This window comes from Camelina sativa, chromosome 10 (assembly GCF_000633955.1).
Source record: "Camelina sativa cultivar DH55 chromosome 10, Cs, whole genome shotgun sequence".
NCBI classification, from domain to species: domain Eukaryota; kingdom Viridiplantae; phylum Streptophyta; class Magnoliopsida; order Brassicales; family Brassicaceae; genus Camelina; species Camelina sativa.
Genome location: NC_025694.1, coordinates 9,673,552 through 9,688,927, shown reverse-complemented (window position 1 = coordinate 9,688,927; position 15,376 = coordinate 9,673,552). Strand labels below are relative to the sequence as shown.

At 34.9% G+C, this 15,376-nt stretch overlaps 1 protein-coding gene across 1 annotated transcript; it reads left to right on the top strand.

Annotated features, from left to right (window-relative positions):
• Nucleotides 7,685–8,799, top strand: LOC104720211 (putative F-box/kelch-repeat protein At5g03000). The gene is made up of 2 exons (XM_010438157.1): nucleotides 7,685–8,249; nucleotides 8,639–8,799. The coding sequence occupies exons 1-2, from the start codon at nucleotides 7,685–7,687 to the stop codon at nucleotides 8,797–8,799; spliced, it is 726 nt and encodes a 241-aa protein (XP_010436459.1).

Here is a 15,376-nt window from a genome sequence, read left to right as displayed (position 1 = left end):
GTTGATCCCTCTCCATTCCATCTCATGATGCTTTCGAGGTATCTGATTCACCGGATAATTTTCATTCAGCGTAGCATTTGCATAGTATAGATCATCCTGGCATCATTTTAGTTTCTGAACTCCTAAACGGTAACAACTACAATGTTTGGTATGTTGATATGGTTACGAGTCTTGAGGCTAAGAATAAACTAGGGTTTATAGATTGATCGATTGCAAAACCTGATGAATATGATCCATATTCCAAGATCTGGTATCGCTGTAAATCTATGGTGAAGTGATGGTTACTGAATAACGTTTCAAAGAAGATCTATGCCAGTATTCTTTATATCAAGCATTCATCTGTTATTTGGAAGGATCTCCATACTCGCTTTCATAAATCAAATCTGGCTCGCCTCTACAAACTACGACATCTACTTCACTCTTTACATCAAGGCATTCTTGATTTGTCTTCTTATCACACACAAACTCAAATATTGTGGGAGGAACTCTCCAATATTCAAGTTACTCCACACACTGTTGAAGATTTACTTGCAGAAAAGGAGACAAATAGAGTGATTGATTCCTTGGTGGGGCTTAACGAGAACTATGAGAACATTCAGAGCCGCATTCTAATGAAGAAGACCTTACCTTCTCTCTCGGAGATCTACAATATGCTTGATCAGGATGATAGCCATAAGACTGTACAAGTTCCGGGTTTTACTGACACAAATTCTGCAGTCTTCCAAGTTTTTCAGTCTCCATCTACAGGTTTTTCTAAAAATTCCTCTGGAGCTGGTACTAATGGTTCTGGATATCCAAGGAAATATAGACCATATTGCACTTTATGTGGTAAAGCTGGCCATGTTGTTGATAAATGTTTTAAGAAACATGGTTATCCCACTAGCTTCAAGCCTAATCAGCAACATGAGAAGCCTTCTCTTGTAGCCAATGTTGCTCTTGAAGATACTTCGTCTGATAATGTTGCTACCGCTAGTGAATTCTCTCCAGCTCAACTCCAACAGATGATGTCTTTCCTCACTAGCAAGCTTCAACCTCCGAGCACCACTCCCTCACCAGTAGTACACTTTGTCTCCGCATCTTATGTCCTTCCTTCATCATATACTGGTCCAACACCCGGTAACATTCATCCTTCTATCTTTTGTTCTTTTGTCGGGGTTGGTAAACCATATGTATGTTCTCTTGATAACAATTTTCTTGCTATGTATGCTTTATGTTATTGATTCGGGAGCCACCAATCATATCTCCCATGATCAATCTTCCGTTTTTTCTTTTAAACTAATGGACAATATTGTCAATCTTCCTAATGGAATTTATGTGAGCATTGTTGGGATAGGTACTATATACTTGGGTATACACTTTGTTATGCTTTCACTTCTCGTAAGAATAGTCATAAATTTGATCGCCGAGCTTGTGCTTCTGCTTTCCTAGGCTATCTTAGTGGTTATAAAGGCTACAAGCTTCTTGATATTGAATCTAATATCATCATTGTTTCTCGCCATGTGGTGTTTCATGAAGATCTTTTTCCATTTGTTGGATCTGATATCTCACAGGATTCTTCACATTATTTTCTTGATCAGCTTCCAACTCTTCTTGTGGCTCTTTGATTATCTGTTGTTGATTCTTCTAAATCACCAACTTCTGTAGAGATTCAACCTTTTGTTGATCCTATATGTGATGTTTATGAACCTTCTGTTCAAACATCCTACAAGAAGACCAAACAGCCAGCTTATCTTCAAGATGACTACTGTCATTCAGTAGAATTTTCAACTGTTCATGAGGTTTCTCAATTTATTTCTTATAATCAGCTATCTCCTCTTTCCCTTTCTTTCTTGGTCGCAATTGACAAAGAAAGAGAACCCAACTCTTATACGGAGGCAAAGGAACTTCTGGTTTGGTGTGGTGCTATGGATGAAGAGGTCAATGCTTTGGAGGATACTGAGACGTGGAAAATCTGCACTCTACCTCCTGATAAAACTCCCATTGGTTGCAAATGGGGTTTCAAGGTAAAATTTAATTCTAATGGAAGTATTGAACGTTACAAGGCCATATTAGTTGCCAAAAGATACACCCAGAAGGAAGGTGTTGACTTCAGTGAGACTTTTTCTCCAGTGGTAAAGTTGACATCTGTCAAACTCATTCTTGCTTTATCTGTTATTCATAACTTCTCTCTTACACAATTGGAAATCTCTAATGCTTTTCTCAATTTGAAGAGATCTACATAAAGCTTCCTCCTGGATATGCTGATTGTAAGGGGGACAATGTGCCTCCTAATACATCGTGTAAGTTGCAGAAATCGTTATATGGCCTTAAGCAAGCGTCGAAATAGTGGTTCTTGAAATTTTCTTCCACTTTACTTGGTTTGGGGTTTACTCAGACGTATGCTGATCACACTTGTTTCTTGAAAATCACTGATAGTTTATTCTTCTGCGTATTGGTATATGTCGACGAGTCATTATCTGCATAAATAATGATGCTGAGGTTGATATTTTGAAGTCTCAGCTCAAGTCCCTTTTCAAGTTACGAGACTTAGGACCATTGAAATATTTTCTTGGCTTGGAGACTGCCAAATCCTCTGAGGGCATTCATAACTCTCAATGTAAGTATGCTCTTGATCTTCTTGATGAGACATGTTTACTTGGCTGTAAACCCTCCTATAGATCCTAATGTTACTTTTTCCAAGACCACTGGTGGTGATCTGGTTGATGCTGAAGCATACAAACGGCTCATTGGTCGACTTATGTACTTGCAAATCACGAGACATGATATTACGTTTGCTGTTAATAAGCTGAGTCAATTCTCTCAGGCTCCTTGCAAGGTGCATTTGCAAGTTGTCTAAAAAATTCTTCAAAATATCAAAGGCATAGTTGGTCAAGGGCTATAATACTCTTCCAGGTCAGAACTTCAGTTTCAAATGTTTGCTGATGCAATTTACTCTTCTTGCAAAGGTACGAGTAGGTCCACTTCTGGTTTTTGCTTGTTTCTTGGCACATCATTGATCTCATGGAAGTCAAAGAAGCAGAAATTTGTATCCAAGAGCTCTGTAGAAGCTGAATACCGCAATATAACCATCACCACAGATAAGTTGGTCTGGATTACCAACTTTCTCAAGGAGTTGCGGATTCCTCTGTTCAAACCTACAATACTTTTATGCGATAACACTACATCTATTCACATTGCAACTAACCATGTCTTCCACGAGCGCACCAAGCACATCGAGAATGATTGCCATAGCATTCATGAGCGTATTGTTGCAGGTTTGTTTCAATTGTTTCATGTTAGGTCTGGCTTGCAGATTGCTGACCCGCTTACTAAAGTTTTATATCCTGCTCATTTCGATGAGTTAGTTGGCAAGATGGGTCTTCTCAATATTTTTGTCCCATCTTGAGGGGGACTATTATCTGTATAAGAATCTCTGTTGTGAATAGAGTCTTTGTAAACTGTTAAGTGTATAAACCATTAGTAAATAGAATCGGTTTAGGTTGATTTAGTGGCTTCGGTTTAGGCTTTTTCATTGTATATAAACCCACAATTGTAAATCATTTGGTTAATTAATAAAAATGAGATTATTTACTAATAAGAAGAAGCGATGAAACAAAGTCAATATCCATTGACGAAAGCAAGGTGTAACAAGGACTTACTTTGCTGATCCAATTTCACGATCTATGTTATTATGCGATTTTCTCAGGGACGAACTCCTCCGGATTTGGGTTTGAGGCCAATTGAACAAGATCTTGCTAGGTAAAACTGAACAAGAAACATGATCCAAATTCACAATCGATGATCTTAAACCAGAGAAATCTCCCAAATTAACTCTTCCTGAGGAAGACCCACGCAAATCCATTAATCGCGGATCCTTAACTCCACGAAAGCTCATAGCCTCTCAAGATTTGTGTGACTCTGCCCTTTGCTAGTCTCTGTCAACAATCTTCTTTTTACTTAATCTCTTTACGAGTTTGTTCTGCTTAATTTGGCTTTCGGTAGATAGTCTAATTGGTGTGGTGCTTTCAAGGCCTCTGAAAGTTTATGTGACTCTGCCCTTTGCTAGTCTGTCACGCAAAAAATTTCTTTTTTACTTAATCTTTACGAGGAAGTTAGTGTTTGTTTGTACAGCTTTGGCTTTTGTTAGATCCTATTTTTTCATACCTAAGAGTCTGTTTGGTTTAGTACTTTATTGGGATTTTATTAGATTTTGTATGGTCAAAAATTGAGAGTAAAAATTTTGTGAGAGTCCCTGTTGTCAAAAGTTGACATGTGATGTCTTGTTGGAAAATATGAAGATCGGTTATCCACCTGGTATGATAGAGGAACAAAGATCTATCAAGCGGATAGATACCACAAAGGGGCCTGTGAAAAGTAGGTTCTCCAATTATCAACATTTGTGTTAAGTCTCTAAGTTTTAAACCTTATCTTTGTCCCTTCAATTTCTCTTCCATTCTTTTTGCAGTTGCGGATCTATCACCCATGGTAAAAAGCTTTGTCTAGAAAGACCAAGGAAAATTGGAGCTAAGTACACAAACAAGTTTATAGCCGCTGATGAGAAAATTGAGACATATATCCTAGAAATCACTCATGTGTTTGGGGCTCCTGGTGGAAAGATCATAAATGGAGATATAAATGTTGTAAACAAACCATTCAAGATAGTTATTGCACATGTTCATGTTGACTTTGAGTTTGTTCTCCATGATACCCAATAGCACATGTGTTTTGATATATTTTTCTATGTCATTGGTTGATGTCTTGGTTTATAGTTGTCAATCACAAAAAATAGTATGTATTCAAAAACAGTTTTTAATATGTTTTTTTGAATATATGTGAAAATCCTAAAAATTTAATTAAATGAATAGAGAGAGTATAATTTTAAAGTTTTTCTATGTTAAAAATCTAATATCCTCCTTTTATTTGCTTTAATATTACTTATGTTTGGTGAATTTAAAATTACAACTTTAGAGTATAGTTGACATGTACAATAAATGTACTCAACAACATTAATTGTATCTAAATAAGAAAACCATATTTAGATAGAGTTGACATGTGTAATCATATTTATCTCATGGATCTTTTTTTGCTGCAGTTTTTTTCAACAACATTCTAGATGATGTTATTGTCATCGCGATAGAGTTTATTGTTATGTTTTTTGGTCGTTGTTGAATTCAACTTTTAATTAATATCATAAAATATAGAAGAAAAAATAATAAAAAACCATATTACCCTTCAACCGTTTATTTTACCAATTTAAATTAATTATTTATTTTTAACCATGATTTACATCCGAATTTATGTGTCATTCAATCCAGTTTAGGAAGAACTGATAAAAAAAGGACATGCAACAAAAGAGGGGATTATTTTGTTACCATGGAGAGAGTAGATTTATCATGTGAATTTGAACCGGTTCAATTATTCTGGTTAAGGGCCAAGGTTACCAAAATCAACGGAACAAATATTTGGTTTGGATCAGTTTGGTTAATTCGGTTATGTTGTATAAGTATAACCCATACAAAATTTGGATTGGTTCAGTTTGATTATCGGTTCAGTATAAATTTTAAAGGAATTTGGGTACAATTTAAATAAATAAGAAAACTTAAAAATTGTTAACCGTTCGGTACTTAGGTTCACCAAATCAAACTGCTAACTGAATGCTATCGCCTGGTTCACTCATTTAACCGATCGCTTATTTGGAAATCTTGGTTTGGTTCAGTTTGAAAAAAGGACGGTCAATAGAGGCATTTAATGTATAACTCAACAAGTCGGTAGTTAGAGGACATCTCCGCACAATTACTGAATCCTGAATGTCGTATGACTTTCTAAAATGAACTAAAACACACATGGTTCGTTAACCATGGAAACAAATAAACTATTAGACTATCTTATTACATAAACCTGATAGTTTCTCATGTCCCTAAAAACTACAACCTCAACCAAAATTAGCACTGGTATATCTCTCATTGATTGTAGATGCTTGCTTCAACGGCTTCACCTCCTCCTCCCATGTATGCTGCAACAACTACTCTAGCTAGCGGCCAGCTGATTTAGACAAATCCTCAGATAACATTTCAACAAAAAAAAATCTTCATATAATATTCCCAAGATCCTTTTTTTTTTCAGTTTTAAATGTTTGAAAGCTTCGATTAATAAACACAATATGGTATAAATTAATTTTAGTTAAGTTGCACTATTGCACAATATGGTCAGATATTTATCGAACCCATCACCATAAACTTAAGTTGCACTTCATGAGATAAAGGAGGTAATAGAGTGACTGCATATGGTTCTTAATTTACATTGGTTTTGAAAGAAAATAAATCACTAAGGAAAGGCACATGTTCTAAAACCATGCATCTATGTCTGCAGAAATTAAATTGTCATAAATTTATGGTTTCTTAATGAAAATTCTGATAAACTACAAGATACCTAAGTAAAACAGAAGCAAAAATAGAGCAAGAATTAAGTGACCAACAGATCAATTTAAATGTCATTAATAATTACTAGTTTTAGATACCTCCACAAAGGTCGGCCTTTCAGCATATAAGAATTTGAAGAATACCACAAGGAGTTGAGTGCCGTCACAGCAGAGATTTAACATCAAACATGATACATGAATGAATTAGCATATGCCTTACTAATTTGCTTTTATAGTCTTTTCAACCTACCATCGTGTGAGAGAGCATCATGAAGCAAAAGAGGATGCATGAAAAGAGTACCTAAAGAACGAGATGCTGAAGAAGCTAGAGGAGAAGCTCAAAAATCTTAACGCTAAGGTTGATGAGAAGACCAAGATGAATTTTTCGATTAGAACATCAAGTGCTAATGGTATAAGCATGCCTGACCCGCTCAGCCAAAACATTTGCTTTAAGCCACCAAATATAAGACAAATTGAAAAACCACATGTTTAAAATTTCTTTTGGTCAGTTGGTTATGTAGTTCACTACTGAGTCATATGTGTTGGGTAATCCACATCTTTGATTCTTTTTTTTTTAGTGTGTCTTTCCTTTTTGTTTTGTGGATTGGAAAAAAATTCTTTATAATTTTTTTTTGTTAATTTTTGGTTTAATTCTTTAAAAAAAATTTGTTAATTTTTTGTTTAATTCTTTTACGTTTTTTTTTCATTAACATCAATTAAATAAAAATTGATCCCCTCGTTTACTCCAAAGCTTCAATCTCTTCTTCTTATTTTTCCACTCTCAGTCTTAATCTCTTCTCAGTCTCGATCGATTATCCTCCCTTTTGTCTTTTGAAGCTCTTCTTCGACCACACCAAATCTAACACCGTCTCTGCCGTTGATGTCGCTTGTCCATCGCTGGATAAAACCTGATTAGACGTGACCACTCTTTTTCCTTGTTGTTAAGTTTTTATGTGTGAATTTTCTCCACCCTTTACGACCACAATTATGGGACATTATGGAACATTGGACCACAATTTAAAAAAAAAAACGCCTAGTTAGAGAATAAAACAAATTCATTATGTTGAACTTAGGAAGGTTACAACGACCACAGCAAAAAAAAAAAAACATCTGTCAAATATGTTAAGGAAAATCATAAATAAATAAAAGTAAACTTGCAACTATATATATCAGAAGGAAATTAGGTTTCTTTTTCAAAGAAAAAAGTAGGGTAGGGAGAACCCCAGACTCAATCAATCAAACGAAGCTCTGAGGGTTTTGAGTTGTTGTGAAATGGAACTGACGACGATGTTCAACTCTTACGCTCCAGAAGTGCCACCGGACAATAAAAGGAGGAAGAAGACGTCTCCGTCATTGTCTGGGTTATCATTGTTACCAGATGAGATAGCTCTTATATGTTTGGCTCGCGTTTCGAGATTTGACCACGCGGCCTTATCTCTCGTTTCCAAGAGCCACCGCTCACTCGTAGCTTCCCCTGAGCTCTTCTACTTGAGAAGGAAGATGGGTTGCACTAACGCATCGCTTTACGTATGCATGTGCGTCTTGCCTGACCCAGCTCCACGCTGGTTCATCCTTACCCCTAACCGATGGCTAAACCCCATCCCGTCGAACCCTTATCAGGCTCCGGGTTCATCTTGTTTCGTGGCGGTGGATGGGGGGATCTATGTTATCGGTGGACTCATAGACGACGGTATTCCCACTTCGGATGTCTCGTTTCTCGATTGTTACTCTCACACATGCATGGCACCGTGTCACATCCATGAATACACCTCGAGCTTCCGCATTGGCAAGCTTATTAGACGGGATTATATACGTGTTTGGAGGGTCCAAGCAGTACGATACATGGGGAGAGGTATTTGATCCAAACACTCAAACTTGGGCCTCTCTTTTTTCTCCACCCCCACGTTGGGTTCGTGAGACACCACACAATAAAAATATCCCGCTTATGGCTGTAAAGGAGAAGAGTGTTTTCGGGGTTGATGATGATGATGGAGGCTTCGCCTTCTTGTTAAATTTAGGTGAGATAGGATCCTTAAACGATTCGTGTATCATTGAAAAAATATTGTACTGCCGTAGTACTCGCGGAAAGATTGTATGGTCTGAGGTGAAAGAATTGGTTTGGAAGGAAGTGAAAGGTTTGGAAGAGCTGCAACACTCTTACTCTAGTTCAAGGCATTCCTTTCGTATCATCAAACTCTGCAAAAAATTCTGCTGGAAACATTGTTATCTTCTGGATGGCAGAGAGTTTGGACCTTTGGTCTGCCGAGATTTCCTTGGAGAGACGCGTGGGAGGCGAGATTTGGGGGAAGATTGAGTGGTCCAATGTTGTCTTTAAAGTTGATCCTTTCTTACACTCATCTCATAGCGTTAAGGTCTTATATGCTGCATCTGTATATGTCTGAAATTCCAGTCTTCTCTCAGTCTCTTTGTCTATAATATTTGTTCATAAAATTTTCCTGGTTCTACATAGTTTAAATTTCTAAATACTTTTAATTTTAAGCTCAAGAGATCAGAATTCATGAACACAATCCGAGATCAAGTATAACTGAAACGCTGGTGAACTCCTCCTAATACTACACATGCATATCATATATAAACGACATGGACTCAGTGGACATGGACATGCATATCATATATATTGCGGACTCAGTGGCTAAAACTTAGAATACCAATATATACTACAAACTCAGTCACCTGTTTGTTTGATTATGAACATAAGCTCTACACTAGTTAAACATAGATTTAAAAGCTAAATCATATTCCGTGGAATCACCATATTTAAACAAAATTGATGTGAATATTACTAAACTATGACAAGTAAACGTAACAGGACTCTGTTACATATACGGGAAAACAAAATCTGAGAGTAACATTTCAATTCATGACGTGCGAGAAACAGAACAGGGTAAATTGATAGAAGCACATAATTTCAAGTAGATCAGCAGTGTATAGAGACAAAAATGAAACAGAGAAATTCAGTACGGGAAATAATACGTACAGATGAAATGGTACACTGACCTGATCAAATAATAATCAAAGTTCTGTTTGTGAATCTAACCTTACCTCAACGCTCCTGTGCAATCTCAGTCATATGATCATATGTAAGTAAGACGTAATGAAGTTACAGTGATTTAATTATCTGCATGATGCAGACTGCATCCTGTGGAAAAGCAAAACAGTTCAAGAGCTTCCCGTTTTAAATAAGATGGGCAATGCAGGATTTGATTGTTTTGTCTATAGGAGCCAAATGATGAATCTCAGAACTTTCCTCTTTTCAACTGGTGCTTCAGTACTTCTCTAGCTCCTTGGTTATGGAAGAGTTAACTTCTGGTTGCACTAGTGCAGAACTGGGTTCGTCTTTATAATTTACTCCAAAGTATAAGAGATTACCAAAGTCTGGATTGATATCTTCTCTAAAGATTCCATACTAGAAGTAGAAACTGTGTGTGTTCCTAGCTAATCAAAATGTTGTGCCAAGCAGAAGGTATAATTTCTGTTTGGAAGCCATTATATTTAGAGATTCAGAGTATTAATTACCTTCCTTCCAATGTTGCCAATGGGTTCAACAACGCTGCGAGCTTCAGCAGTTCCACAAGTAACACTAGGTAACAAGGGAGTGAAAGAAAAGTAGTTTCTAGGTGATATAACCTGAACTTCATATGAGGAGTTATTCAAACTCTTCAACGAACTTGCTCAAGCCCATCCATTTTCAACAACCATTATTGCTTATAGGATGCATTTGCCTCAGAGTAAACTATAAGTTGTGCTGCTCGGAGCTAAGAAACAAGATATATTAATTAAATTAAATGTTCTGATTACAAATCAGAAGACTATTTGTAGAACAAGACCTAAACTGAATCGAGGGTATCGTTATGCAGATCGATTCATGCCAAAACAGAGTAAATTGATAGGTGCCGTGCCACTGAAGACACAGAACAGAGTAAATTGGCGAAGAAATGGTATAGTAACCTGATGGTGGAGACGACTAGAATCCTGGAGAATACCACAAGGAGTTTAGTGCTGCCACAGCAGAGAATTAACATCATACATATACATGAATGAATTAGCATATGCCTTACTTACTAATTGCGTTTATTGTCTTTTATATTGTTTTGGGGAATGTTTTCCACGAAATGAATCTCTGTTACGCATGGTTACTTTAGAATTATACAATTTTACTCTTTTTTTAGTCAGAGTAAACATATCATCAATTTGTTGTGTATGGTGGACCAATTATTTTTTGAGCTGCAAAAACCGTGTGGCTCAATGTCCATAAAACATGTATCAAAACAATTAAATGATGAAGAGAGTAGTAAATAACTAAAAAATGTACATATTGTGTTCCATATCATCTTTAGCTATAGGTAGTAGTGTCGGCGATAGGGAGGTGCAAGGTGTGCATTTGCAATAGAACCATTCTAAATTAACATAAAAAGTAGTGTATTTTAAGGCCTAAAAGTAATATTTTTAACAAATTTAGATGTAATTAAGGCTAATTTTTCAAAAATTGAACAAGAACCCTATATCTATTGCGGTGAAGTCTTAGTTGTTAAGATTGGTAGTAAGTGTGAGATATTAACATAAAATGATTAAGAGAAGGATGACAGTGGTGGAACCGGAAGAGAAGGTTTGATTGAGATTTTTAAAAAAGATAAAGTTAAACTATTTTAAAATATTCAATAGTTTATTTTATTATATGAAATTATGTATCTCAACAAAATATTGTATTGAAACTAAATATAATACTCAAAAAGGTTAGTCGGAATTTGTAATTTGTTACAACTTTTTCTTCATAATTTGAATAAAATTTATTACTATATGGATAATATACTTTATTTCTTCATAGCATATGCGGAAAATATACTTTTTATTACTATATGGATAATATGATGATATTTCACAAAAATAGAATTGTATAAATATAAAATGTAAAGTATAATGATTAATGACAAATTAATATGATAGGCTAGATATCAAATCTTATATGTTTATTTTGGTTAGATATATTTTTAAAAAATTAATAAAGTATTTTTCGTTTTTCTAAAATACCTAAATTGAATAAATTAATATTTGACATTTTTTCCATTAATAACTATTATTAATTTATTCTTTAAAATCTATATTTATAATATCATAGTGATGTAATTATTTACACTTTTAAAGGTTAGATTAAAAAAATGTATTTCCAAATAATAATAGGGGATGACTAATATGACGAGCATGACGTGGAGTTTTATAATTGAATAAATTATCAAACTTTTATAAATTATAGTGAAAGTTTTTAACTCCATGTAAAACTTTTCCTTTGGATCAGCATCTGGAAGTGGGTCTTCACACATGGATCTTGTTTTAGGATCATAATATGCAGAATCTTCAGAAAGGTTTAGCAGGTATTTTGTCGTATCTTCCCTAACATGTGGATTCCTGTAACTAAGTAAATCATTGACTCATGAGCTACTCTCTCTAGGGAAGAAGATTAAAATTGGGTTGAAAGAGAAATGAATAGATCCAAATGTACCTTGTGCTTGTTGCCTCGTTTGCAAGATCGCATCCTAATCATCCATATGTGAAGGTTGAAGTATGAATGCTCACCAACAAGATGAGTCGGATCATCATCCACAACCATGAATAATCATAACAAATACAATGAGGTTATTCTAAAATTATTTTTACAATAAATACAACTTCTTTAATAAGTTTTTCTACAAATCTTTTTAGCATAAATTAAACTATAAATTTTGTAACATATTTTTTCTTTGAAAAATCACAACGTTTTTCATCAACATGAGCTTGATTTGTACTTGATCTCTGCATTCTTTCTATGTTCTCATCAGATCTCACCATCCGCTTTACCATGACTTTTTTCCTAGGGCCATAAAAACCTAGGTGTGACTCAAACTCGTGGCCTTGTTCCACTACATCATCCGAAACAAGAAGCTTCGTATGCAATAAAGTTCATACTAGCACTAACAAGCATCAACGTAAAAATCAAATGATTACTCAGAATATCCAAAGTTGGATCATACTAAGAGTGTGATTGGGTACTGTTTGCATGAGAACTTCATTAGTTAAGATGAATTTACAACTTTTAGAGATTTTTTCATGATAATTATTAGTTACAAATTCTTACATTGATTTTTTTTATAATACATTTTCGGAAATAGCTAAGAGTTTGAATGGGTACTGTTTGCATTTAATTAGTTAAGATGAATTTACAACCTTTAAATATTTTATCATGATAATTATTATTTACAAAATCTTACATTGTTTTTTTTTTATAACAATTTTTTGAAAATAGCTATGCGACTCTTGATCGTTTAGTTCACATGTACTACAAAGACGCCGACAAAATATCATATAAAAAAAATCAATTTTGGATAATATACCATATTGCCTTTGCATTCAACCATTTGTTTAATCTCTATTAAATTTTGTTAAAAGCTAGAAGAGACACTGAATAATTAAAGGAAATTCTTAAAAATAGCACCAAATTAAGTTTTTGTTCCAAACTTAGCACAACATCTTTCAAATTCCAAAAATAGCACTAATTAATCTTCTAAAATTAAATCCTAAATTCAAAATACTAAACCCTACCCCTCAAAACTATACCCTTAATGTGAAATTGATAACCCAAACATAAAAAAAAACAAATTCTAAAAATTAATTTTAAATAATTTAATGTGGTAAATAGTGCTATTTTTGAAATTTATGGAATGTTTGCTATAGTTTTCATAAAACTTGGTTTAGTGCTATTTTAGGGTATTTCTCAATAATTAATCAGAAATTTAATATGGTAAATGAGAAACTCAATAATCCTATGACTAAGGTTTATGAGAGGAGTAAGATGAAAATTTTCAATTAAAACAACACATGGTAGTGATACAAGATATGTAAAATACTACTTTTTGTGAATTATCAAGAGATTATTAGCCAATTGATTTATTAATATTTGGTACTAAATAATGTAAAATAAAATATTTTTAAAAAACTATCAATTATCATACTTATCTGAATATATATCTCCATAACTAATGACAAATATTGCTAATGAAGAAGATGAAGACTCAAAAATCAAAAAAAATGACATGGAATAAAAGAGGGGGGGGGGATTATAGAGGCTTATTATAGCCTGCCAATTTGAACCGATTTCTTCAATTTGGTTCATGTATTCTGGTTAAAGGTCAAGATAGTCGAAATTGACCGAATTTTTTTTTGGGTTTGGTTTGGTTGTCTAATATTAAGAACTTGAAAAATATAAGAACACCTTTTTTATTAGATTTAGAAAACTCTCTCAAAAACTAAATCTCTCTTTCTCTCAAGTCTTATGGAACACCTCTCCATGGACTCTTATATTTATAGGTTTACACTTTTCCTAAACCTATTAGAATTACCATTACACAACTTAATGATAATAGGAACTTTTCCTTTTCCTAATCTATCTCTTTTGGCAACTTCCTAGGAGATAGCTTCTTCCTCAAGTTGGAATTATCCAACATTCTCCCCCTTAATTCCAACTTGAACTCCGGGTGCTTCAATCTCTTGTACTCCGATTAGATTCCTCATTTCTCTGAATTTTATCCTTGCTAGTGGTTTAGTGAGGATGTCCGCCTTCTGCTCCTCACCAGGAACATGTTCCAATTCTATTTGATCATTCTCCACACACTCACGAATGAAGTGATACTTTGTGAGTATGTGTTTACTCCTTCCATGGAACACTGGATTCTTACTTAGAGATATAGCTGACTTGTTGTCAATCCTTAGTAAGATCTTCTCATCTAGACTAAGTATTTCTCTTAGCAACTCCTTCAATCATATGGCTTGATTTGTTGCTTCTGTAGCTGCCATAAACTCAGCTTCACAAGATGACATCGCCACTGTGTGTTGTTTTTGTGAAGTCCAAGTGATTAACGATGAACCAAGATAGAACATATGACCTCCAATACATCTTCCATCATCTATATCAACTTTGTAACTACTGTCACTGTATCCAACAACCTTACTCAACCCATCACGCTTGTAGAACAAGCCTAAGTTGGTGGTTCCTCTCACGTACCTTAACAAGTGTTTAAGAGCTTGTCTATGTACCTCTCTCGGACTCTGCATATACCGGCTTAAAACTCGTACAGCAAAAGCTAAGTCATGGCGTGTGTGAAGTAGATACCTTAAACACCCAATCGTTTTTCTATATCTTGTGGCATAAATTTCTANCATTCTCCACACACTCACGAATGAAGTGATACTTTGTGAGTATGTGTTTACTCCTTCCATGAAACACTGGATTCTTACTTAGAGATATAGCTGGCTTGTTGTCAATCCTTAGTAAGATCTTCTCATCTAGACTAAGTATTTCTCTTAGCAACTCCTTCAATCATATGGCTTGATTTGTTGCTTCTGTAGCTGCCATAAACTCAGCTTCACAAGATGACATCGCCACTGTGTGTTGTTTTTGTGAAGTCCAAGTGATTAACGATGAACCAAGATAGAACATATGACCTCCAATACATCTTCCATCATCTATATCAACTTTGTAACTACTGTCACTGTATCCAACAACCTTACTCAACCCATCACGCTTGTAGAACAAGCCTAAGTTGGTGGTTCCTCTCACGTACCTTAACAAGTGTTTAAGAGCTTGTCTATGTACCTCTCTCGGACTCTGCATATACCGGCTTAAAACTCGTACAGCAAAAGCTAAGTCATGGCGTGTGTGAAGTAGATACCTTAAACACCCAATCGTTTTTCTATATCTTGTGGCATAAATTTCTAGTTGTTTTTCAGCCTTTGAGATCTCCATACCAGGCTCCATTGGTATGTGAGCTGAATTACACGAATTCATCTTAGTATCAATAAGAATCCCTTGAGCATAACCTTTTTGTTTAATTCGTATCCCATCTGCTCCTTGTACTACTTCAATACCAAGATAATATGTCAACTTCCCAAGGTCTAACATCTCAAACTCTCTTGACATATCCTTTTTAA